Source organism: Haliotis rubra, unplaced genomic scaffold, assembly GCF_003918875.1.
Source record: "Haliotis rubra isolate DU_JTF1 unplaced genomic scaffold, ASM391887v1 Scf1185, whole genome shotgun sequence".
NCBI classification, from domain to species: domain Eukaryota; kingdom Metazoa; phylum Mollusca; class Gastropoda; order Lepetellida; family Haliotidae; genus Haliotis; species Haliotis rubra.
In genome coordinates, this window is record NW_025765098.1 from 169287 (window position 1) to 180320 (window position 11034).

The window sequence follows — 11034 nt, forward strand, 5'->3', positions numbered from 1 at the left end:
CATGTATCTACAGTCAATTGTCATGTATCATGATAGTAAATGTTTGTTGTTTGGTCACCATTCTAGAAGTTGGTGAGTCAGTAATGAAGCATTCAACTTTATGGATAACAACTTCTTGTTTATTGCATTGAGTGAAGTTTCAGTGTAGATCGTTAATCGTTATCAATCTAAGGGTGACTACAACCAAGTGATGAGAAGAATATATACATAGTATGTTATGACAAACAGCACGAAGCTCGTGCTGTTGTTCACTGGATTGTCTGGTCCAGACTCGATTATTTACAGACCGCCATCATATAGCTGGAATATTGCTGAGTGCGACGTAAAACTCAACTTCTCACTCACTAATTCACAAACAGAAGATAAACTTTGACAACAGTATGTACTCTATGTAATAAACAAAAAGTTGTTATCCATGATATTCTATGCTTCATTATGCTTCTTTATGCTTCATTAGTAAATGGTGGATTCCTTTTCACAAAAGAGTACTATGTTTTGAACTATGATATGCCATTTTTGAAACACCTGAGACTTGAATCAAATCAGTTACTCCAACCTGAGTTGCCTCCCTTTAATTTGATTTCTCTTTTATAATTTGTTTTATCATTTACATGATTAAACTAAGAGTATCAAGACATATTTATAAATTCTTTGTCATTATACAACATGTTTCATTAAATAATTGTATGAAATGTTATTTTTCAGAATTTACGAAGCCTTCCCCTCCAGCCAACTTTGAGGAAGGCGATTCCACTGTGCATGATGGGAAGGTAGATGTTGAGATATTGTGGCAGCCACCCCATCGCACCGATGGACTTCCCATCAACAGATATATTGTAAGTTGACCTTTCCACTCTACAGTAAACTCACCTTACTTGCTATCAACCAATAAGGATCCATGTTAGAATTTGTCTTAAGTAACCCATGCTTGTTGTAAGAGGCGACTAACGGGATCAGGCGTTCAGACTCGCTGACTTGGTTGACACATGTCATTGTATCCCAACTGCGGAGAGCAATGCTCATGATGTCAATCACTGGATAATCTGGTCCAGACTCAGTTATTTACAGACTGCTCTCATATAGCTGAAATATTGCTGAGTGCTGCATTAAGCAACAAAAAAAGTTATAAAATTTTCAACAAATCTTTAAGCCATGATTCAGGGTAGGCCTTGTCATTAAGCTGAGAGACTGCAGGCAGATACTTAACATTTACAGTATTCGCTGAGGTTAGCAACCAAAGTTGAAACAAAATTTAACAACAGATCTTTTGATCATAAATATATTTACAAAGAAAGTATTATTTTTTCTGATTTTTATTTTTGTGGCCAAATTTCTAGTTTCAAAAAATATATTGACAAGGGCTTGATTCTCACTTAGTTGTTTCCTCCCACAGGTGATGCGTAGTGAAGGACTGCCCCAGTCCAGTGCTAATTATCAAAGAGTGAATATGTTAAAGTACAAGTTACAGCCGGTAAGTTGCTACAGGCACTGATTTGATGTGTAATATTGTGAAATCAACAACCTTCCATGCTATTTTGCCTATGTACAACTCTTCTACTTTAGGACATACTTTGGACAGATACTAGAAGTTTAAGCATACAGAACATATGTGAACTGATAAAATGCTCACACATATTGTACATTTTCAGGGAGTTAAGGTTTTTAATTAACTCTATATATCACCTAATATGAACTGAACTTTATAGGTAACTTTGGCAGAATATTTTATCATCTTTCTTTCATCCATCACAGATGATGTGTTTTTGGTTTTAAAAATTCAAAGTTTTATGTGTTACCTTAACCCTGACTGTGCAGTGATGTTCTTTCAGAATAAACACAAGTTTTTGCTGAGAAATCTTGAACCAGGAAGCAGATACTTTGTACAGGTATGTATGAAATTTAGCTGGTTCATATTGCTCACAGTTAGAGTATCCAATGTAACCTGGACAGTAAGTCTTCGTTTTAGACTGACTGAGTTTAGTTTAACGCCGCTTTTAGCAATATTCCAGCAATATCACGGCGGGGGACACCAGAAATGGGCTTAACACATTTTGCCCATGTGGGGAATCGAACCCGGGTTTTCGACGTGCTTCCTTTTGGAAGGTGAAAGATGAAGATGTGTATAGCCTCTGTCTTGTCCATTGTTTTACTTTAGTCTTAACTACTGTCACACAGTAAGTACAGTCGAGTGAGTGAGTGAGTTTAGTTTTACGCAGCACACAGCAATATTCCTGCTATATGGCGGCGGTCTGTAAATAATCGAGTCTGGACCAGACAATCCAGTGATCAACAGCACCAGCATCGATCTGCGAAATTGGGAGCCGATGACATGTGTCAAAGAAGTCAGCGAGCCCGACCACCTGATCGCCTCTTACGACAAGCATGGGTTACAGAAGGCTCATTCTAACCCGGACCTTCATGGGTAGTACAGTCGAGCCCTGTTTGCATGGACATTTTAGTAACGTCCAGATAGCTAGTTGTCCGGCTATTTGAATTTACCAAGAAACATGTTCGGGAGTTGCACAATGAAGATTTAATGTTTCCGATTTACGTATTTAGCACACACATAATAATAAACAGGTGATAAACAACAACAACCATCAGTAATAGGATTGGTAAACATAAACATGTAAACTGCACTTAGCACTAGAATCCATGCTGTAGATAAACGTACAATGTACGTTCATGTGCCTTTATGAAGTAAAGAAGTCCCTGAGCCTAGTCTGTTTTGTTGGTTTAATTCCGCTTTTTCAACAATCATCGCATCATTTACTGCTGCATGTTTACAATTCATATCGATAATCCAAAGATACAGGGCTTCTTCCAAATTTTGATAGCAGTGAACACAATAATCAGTTGTCAGGTAAGCATTAACTCACACACATGCTCCTTACTGTCAGTAAGTAAGCCTTCTGGGTAATTGGGTCAACTCTCAATGGAAGTAATAGGGACTGAAAAATCATCGTCCGGGTCCAGAAGCGCGGGGTCCGAGTATGTCAGTATATTTAAAGAAGAAAAGGTTTGTTTCACTAAAATGCCGTATGGAAGGCCATGTAAACAGGGCTCGACTGTAGTTAGTACAATACCTTAAAGAATATTTATATGCAGTTAAACCTATGAATACACAATGCTCTTTGGAAGTGATCAAATGAAACATATGTTATATTTTGGATTACGAAGTTCAGATTCTAGTACTTGTTTTTTAGTTGAGGCTCAATCTGAGTGGGATGGATCGCTGACTTCACTTCATGTGATTTGGAGCTTCACTCTGAAAGTGTGGGTTGATTCTCGAGAGGGAATCAACTAAAAACAAGTTCAAGAATCTATTCTTTATATAAACAAATATAACACTTCTTCAACTTATCGCCTGTCAACACACTGTTTGTTTCAGGTATACGCCACTGTGCGCTGGCGGAACAGGATACAGAAGGGAAGAATGGCATCAATGTATATTGTCACATACTCTCCACCAACGCAGGCATGCTGTGGTAAGTTGCAGTTTCGCTAACCAGTTTGCTTTGTTAGGTCTAAATATACTTAAAACATTATTTATAAACTGGTTATATGGTGAGGTGGGGGCTAGTGTGGGAAAACAAGGTAAAGTCTGTTTTTTAAGTGTAGAATATTTAATATTTTCACAGTAATTTGTAAAAGTATTTAATTATTTCATATAAGTTATAATTATTTCTCATTGCAGTGGTGTGGACATTATATATCCTTTCATCCATTATCTGATGAGATATATGTTTTATATTTTTATACTAAGGCCAGACCAATTTTATTTCTCGTTTTACGGATATTTTTTCCTCAGAAAACCCTAATGGCAGGAGGGAATGCAAAAAATCCTTTAAAATGCTAAAAGTATTTTACTTTTGGCAATTTATGAGGTGTATATGGGACAAAAAAACAATCTAAAAAAAGTTTCTTGTAAGTTTATACTTTTGGCCAATAAAAACATTAGGATTTTATTTTTTGAGCGGGGAAAATTAATTAATTTTTTTTCTCTTATTCTTGAAAAAATACGACCGGTGGATCCGTAAAACAAGAAATAGAATTGGTCTGGCCTAATAGTGATAAAGTTTTCCCTTGTCAGTTATCTATAAAAAAATCAGGACAATTATTAAAAGAGTTAAGTTATTTTCTGAACCGTACAGCCAGTTCCTTAAACTCAAAAATATAAGAGTATTTCTTTGGAACATATTCCATGCAAGATTTCGTCATAACAATAAGCTTATCCCTGTTGTGCAGGTTAAGTAATATACGATGTTCCCTTCTTGCAGACCATGTGACCCGGAAGCCGTGGGTATCAGATAACTCTGTTGTGTACAACATCACAGTGGACCAGAGTTTCTACTACAGTGGCGTCTTGAAGACCAGGATCGAATGGAGGACTGTCACAGGTTGGAGGATTTTTCTAGACTTTGATGGATGAAAAGTGTTGCTTCGTACACACTCAATAGAAATGTCACCGTCAGAACCCTTTCCATATCCGTAAAGAAATCACTGATAAAAGCAGAGTCCATTGCACACTCGGAGTGAGTGTCATGCGTATGCGTTTATTTGATGCCACACTCAGCAGTATTGCAACAGTAAGATGTAATCGGAGAAAGACTCAGGCCGAAATATAGCAATGTTGATGGTATTACTAAGACTGAATGACTGAATGACTGAGTTGGGTTTTACGCCGTTTTTAGCAATATTCCAGCAATATCACAGCAGGAGACACCAGAAATGGGCTTCACAAATTGTACCCATGTGGGGAATCAAACCCGGGCCTTCGGCGTGACGAGCGAACGCTTTAACCACTAGGCTACCCCACCGCCCCGTATTACTAAGAGAGTAAGAAGTCCAATTATGACATAGACTAGTATAAGGCTATGATACACATTGCCATTTAGAAAGTGGTCAAATGTAACACATGTAACACATGAGCCAGGACTCAACCTAATAAAAGTACTAGAATCTGTACTTTACTGAGAAAGTGGATTCTCATATACATGCATAACATTTGTTTTAGTATAAGGCTGATCTGTTCCAGATTTATGAACAAGCGTTTGTCTTTCAGAGGAGAGACTGGAGAAGTATATTGTGTACGGGCAGTGAGCTGTGACCGCCTTGGTGACAGAAGGAACTTCCACCATCCAGAATTGAGTGCCACCACGCATGTACGTACCTGCTGCTTGATGTTTCCTTTTTGTTTTGAACAACAAAAATGTTTAATTTTATTTGCCTTATGTTGGAAGTATGGGACAAAGACACCAGATTTTCCTGTTTACCTTGGATTTGTGAGCTATAAACATGCAAACCGTCAGTTTATCATGGACGTCATGGAGTCTGTGTATCAGGGTACCCGTGAAGGTCCGGGTTAGAATTGATCTTCAGTAACCCATATGCTTGTCGTAAGAGGCGACTAACAGGACCGGGTGGTCAGGCTCGCTGACTTGGTTGACACATGTCATTGGTTCCCAATTGCGTAGATCGATGCTCATGCTGTTGGTCACTGGATTGTCTGGTCCAGACTCAATTATTTACAGACCGACACAGTATAGCTGGAATATTGCTGAATCAGGAACTAAACTCACTCACCGTGTGTCAGGGACAAAGGACGAAGCTTTAGATATATTGTCCATGGAATAAGTTACGAGGGATGGATTGTCACATTGTGAATGTGAAGATCATATTGGTAGTAATACCAATCCATGGGGTGTCAACAAAAATAAATAAGGAAATAGCAATAAGATAAATCCATTTGTTCTTGGAGCTATTGACCATTCATCTAAAATATACTGATGGAAATAAATTAGGTAACAAATAAAAGTACAAGTGTTCCTTTATTTTTTTCCAGTGTTTTTCACATACTTTGTGTTGCACTGTGGGTGAAAATCTGAGAATAAATAAATGAACACTTCTATTTTCATATCCCCATTCGTTCCATCAGTATATTTGGAGATGAAGCGGAAATACGAGGTGTAGAATGTTTTGTTGATACGGTATTACAGCCATGATGTAACTGTTCCCAGGATCAGGAGTTCAACCTCTACAACCTACACTACAGCTGCAACTACACCGTCCAAGTCCGACCAATCAATGCATTTGGGGAGGAGCTGGCAGCATCAGTAGCCAGTTTCTCCACCCCCCACTGTGTTGACATCAAGGTCAAAGGGAACGTCAGGCCGCAGTGCCCCAAGAAAGGTACAAGCTAATCATACATAGAGTTATGGCATCTCAGATAGAGTTAGGGAAATATAAGATATATGGATGAATAACTTCTATATTATCACTTGCTATCATCCATGTATATCACTATTATTATTTAGTATTATTATAGGATATTTATATAGAGCTGTTATTATTCCCCTCGATCATTGGATGTCAATCTCAACGGCTCATCGTATTATCAATCTCAACTCCCTGGGGAGTATACAACTCTTGCTGCCTCAAGGCGCACCGAGTTATTGTGGCTTTCTCATCCTGACGAGGTACCCATTCACAGCTGGGTGGACTGGGACACATAGTCACAGTACTTTGTCCAGGTTTACTACACGTTGCTGTACCCGCAACTAGGTGTTTGCACGTATTCATGTGGCCACCATCTGGTCATATACCAACGGATTCGTGGGTTCTTTTAAGTGCACAGGGTTGTGTACTGTACATCCATATATCTTATCCTTCCTAACTACTCCAAATTTTAAAAAAGCCTCTCGAAGAAGTTATTCGTCATCTCCATGGAGACGTGGCATTCACAACCATCAACAGACTCATCACTTGCTTGATGACGGTGTTAGAACCTACACTGAAACATTGCTCCTATTGTAATAAAAACGTTGTCCATCCATATGTTATTGCCTGAGTAATCCAACTTCTATGCGCTTCTCAAAGAAGTCAAATAAGGTTCCTTATGCCTCAGTTTCAATGTTGGAATTATTGTATTTGCTGAATTAATGCCCGTCTTGAGTAAGTGACTCTGAACAATGTTTCATCAGTCTGCAAGGATTCTTTGTAAACAACCTGTTGGCCTGAAAGTTTGCATGACAGTCCATAATTTGTGTTGCAGATTTTTCACAAAAACCACAGGCTTCTATTATAAATTACCAAGCCACATTCATCGACATTGGAGCAAAGTTTATTCTCAGTAATCAATAAAAGTAAAGAAAATGTATATTGAATACAGTGTATATATTAAGGATAAAATATTGAATACTGATTGGGGGTGTTGGGGGGGCAGCATATGGTTCAATTACCAATGCAAATAAATAACCGGTTTTCAGACAGATTTTGCTTCAATACATATAGCCTTGAAGACACCAGCAAACAACTCTATTCCTTGTAGTTGGAGTAGGTGAGCTGATATAAGACTGGGTTCACATTTAACTGCATTTCCTTGTGTACTTGACCACCTCAGTCTGTCTCACAGTCCCTGAACCACATCATTTTCCCTACTGCCTAGCCCTCACTGCAATGCTAAAGCCTTAAATGAAGCAAGTCTAGATTTCATCAGAATCTCCCATCTCACTGGGGCTCCTTTTCAATTTAAATAGGTTTATTTGCTTCTATCAAAATTGTACATATTGAGAGACTAAGCATTAGTCTGTGGACCACGTGTGCAGATCTCACTACTGGAGTTACTCATATTTGTGGCCAGTAATGATCAGTCCTTTATACATTGTGTCATATTTGTATATTCCAGTTACCATTATACCTGGCCGGCCACCAGACATCCAGATCCATCCACTTGTTGACCGGTGCAGCGTCGATGTTGCGATAGTGTGGAAGGAGGCGGTGTGGAGTGGGGTCACCACGGGGTACAGAGTGTTGTGGGGGAAGAGTCAGGTTGTTCCGCCGACATCACGACAAGTTGTATATAGCAAAAATCCAGAGGAAAGAATCATCTCAGGGGTGAGTTCATGTCTACATCTAAGCAGACATACTCAAGTAAATGTGTATCTTGAATGGAGACTGTTCAGCCATCAGTAACATTAGCAATTTAATGCTCTCTCTCTCTCTCTCTCTCTCTCTCTCTCTCTCTCTCTCTCTCTCTCTCTCTCTCTCTCTCTCTCTCTCTCTCTCTCTCTCTCTCTCTCTCTCTCTCTCTCTCTCTCTCTCTCTCTCTCTCTCTCTCTCTCTCTCTCTCTCTCTCTCTCTCTCTCTCTCTCTCCTACCCTAGAAGAGACTCAAGACCTAGGTGTTCAGTGTATGCACCAAATCTAGGTTAAACCTTGCTTTTACTCTCTAAAAGTCTTAATTATTTCAATCGTACATAACTCTAATGTTTCAGAATATAACAGAGTTGATATTGACTGGGCTGAGCGAGGGGAGACACTACAGCGTTCAGATCAGCGCCCGCAGCAGTGACAGGGAGGGGGACAAATCTGTCCAACACTTCACCACACTACGCAAAGACCAATACTGCATGCACACATCAACACAGTCTACACACTCAGGTCAGTGAGACTTTGTGTAGTTCGTAATTCCCTGCCATTATGCCCCTTCATATGGTATTACTTAGGTCACAGCAGATTGCACTTACCCAAAACATACCTGTCTAATAAACTACTGTTTTACACTGACAAAGTTTTTTTTCACTAATGCAATGCATTTCTTTCAGTCATTGCATGAAAATTTTGGAAGTTATAACCAAATGTAGATAAATGCTTATGATATCACTGGATTGTCTGGACCAGACTCAATTATTTACAGACAGCTGTCATAGCTGGAATATTGCTGAATGAGGCGTTAAACAATAAACAAAACAAAAGCAAACAAACGTATCCCACCCACTCACCAACACCACCTATCCTTTAAACTAAAGGTGAAACTATATGTGCGGAAAAACCAAGAACGAGAATTGAGGAGAATCTGGGATTTGGACATGTGGGATACCAAATGGACTCACTCTGCACAGAGAGCAGTATTTATGATATAAGTCTAAATCCAACAATCAGCAGTTATCCATGCCATCCAAGTGGCCCAGATCAGAAGTTATAACCACTCACTTATCAGTGCAATCTTGACGCTAAGATGATCATAACTATTATCCCTTAACTGACTGACTGACTGAGTTTGGTTTTACGCTGCTTTTAGCAACATTCCAGCAACATCACGGCGGGGGACACCAGAAATGGGCTTCACACATTGTACCCATATGGGGATTCGAACCCGGGTCTTCAGCGTGATGAGCCAACGCTTTAACCACTAGGCTACCCCACCACACCTTATCCCTTAACACACAGTCATAGCAAAGCTTGTACAATGGTACCCTGACTCTAAACACTGAACATGGAGTGAACATATCTTGATAATTAGACACTTTGTTATATATAATGTTTGGGTTTTTTTTCCCATTTCTATATATTTGTACATTTAATTGCACTCAGGAAGAAAGTTCTGTTATATATTTCTTCTTCTTTTTTTCAATCCTAATTTTACACATTTAAAAAAAAAATAATTTAAATGTCATAGTCATAATATGTTGTTGTTTCCACAGACTCAAGTACGACAGTACCCAGCAGTGATACCATAATTCCCACACATGCAGCTGTAGCCTGTCGTCCCGCAGGAACTACAGCAAGAGAGTCATCACTTCCAACATGCTCTGGAAGCAGGGCCCTGATTGGCTGGAGCTTTGTCCTATCACTGATCTTGTCATTTATGCTGCTGTAAACACAACAGTTGTTATGGAAACATCCTCTTCATTTATTATGTAATAACACTTGAAGAGTTTAGAGAATTCGTAATATTTTCGATTTCACGATTCTGGATGTTTCCATGGCAACAGAGCAGGATAAACATTTGCCATTATTGCCACTGGTGCTGCTATTCATTAGATATTTATGTACAACCTGATCATGCCACTTTTGTGGCATTCTTCAATATAGGGGATGTAGTTTCAGACTTAAAAACGAAATTCAGTATTAAGCAAATTACATACAAGTATATATGGCTGAAATATTGCCGATGTGACATTAAATCTTAACTCACTCACTCACATACAAGTATAATCATAATGAGACAAAACAAATATATAAATACAATTTATGTTTTGGAAAAGAATTTAAATGTTTACAAGTATTTGAATACAAGGTCATGTGAAATAATTGTTTTTATAGGCTGTACATATATTTTTATCTTTCCCATCTCCAATCTGCCCTGATTATTTATTCAAATAATACAATGTTCTAATCTCAGTTTTCCATGTTGTGGAAATTTATGCCCCATGGAAAACAAAAATCCTCTTACCATTGTATACTTCCGAAAAAAGACAAATTGTATTTTTTTCCAGCAAAATCTGTAAATATTTTCGGAAGAGACGTGGGTTCGATTTCTCACATGGGTACAATGTGTGAAGCCCATTTCTGGTGTTCCCTGTCATAATGTTGCACGAATATTGCTAAAAGCAGCTAAAACTGGACCCACTCACTCATCCTGAAAAAGCTCCTATATTTTGAAGAATGATTGTCATTAAATGACATGATCAGGTTAAATTGCCTCACCTCATCTCACTTGCCAAAGACTTAACGTGAACAGGTAAGATATGGAGAACTTAACACTGGAATATGTCACAATGTGCCAACGTTCGCAACTTATTTCACATAATTACACAAAAATAGTTTCAAGGAAAGTAGTATTTGGCATGTGCACAGAGAGCTAATCATAGACTGTTGGGTTTATGTCTGTGTGTTAAGATAGAAACTGCTGCTCATTGTACAATGATGCAAGTCAACAATAACCCAATTCAAATTTCAAATAAGTTGTCAATTTTATGCTGACATTGTGATTTTTCTGTTTCTCTGACCGGTTCAAGTGATATATTTAAATAATCGCAATAAATAACATCTGATCGATGTTTTAACAATGCAACTTTGTTATGGATACTCATTAGCACTGAGTTGTCTGTCCATATATATACGGGTACCTAACATTGCAATGCATGCTGCTGTAATGAGCCGGTATTATGCGATATTTATACTTAATATGAATAACAATTGCGAAGATCGATACTCACGTTGATGATCACAGGATTGTCTGGTCCAGACT

The 11034-nt window shown here is 38.5% G+C and overlaps 1 protein-coding gene across 2 annotated transcripts in view; it reads left to right on the plus strand.

Moving 5' to 3' along the window:
* LOC124259926 (anosmin-1-like) overlaps positions 1-6148 on the plus strand; it is a 71133-nt gene extending 64985 nt beyond the window's left edge. For both annotated transcript variants that reach the window (XM_046694155.1, XM_046694159.1), the window contains exons 7-13: positions 706-836; positions 1394-1471; positions 1830-1886; positions 3392-3488; positions 4281-4400; positions 5066-5165; positions 6021-6148. In XM_046694155.1, the coding sequence (XP_046550111.1) occupies positions 706-836; positions 1394-1471; positions 1830-1886; positions 3392-3488; positions 4281-4400; positions 5066-5103 (521 nt within the window). In that variant the 3' untranslated portion in view covers positions 5104-5165; positions 6021-6148. The remainder of the gene's footprint in view (positions 1-705; positions 837-1393; positions 1472-1829; positions 1887-3391; positions 3489-4280; positions 4401-5065; positions 5166-6020) is intronic.
* Positions 6149-11034: the final 4886 nt, after the last annotated feature.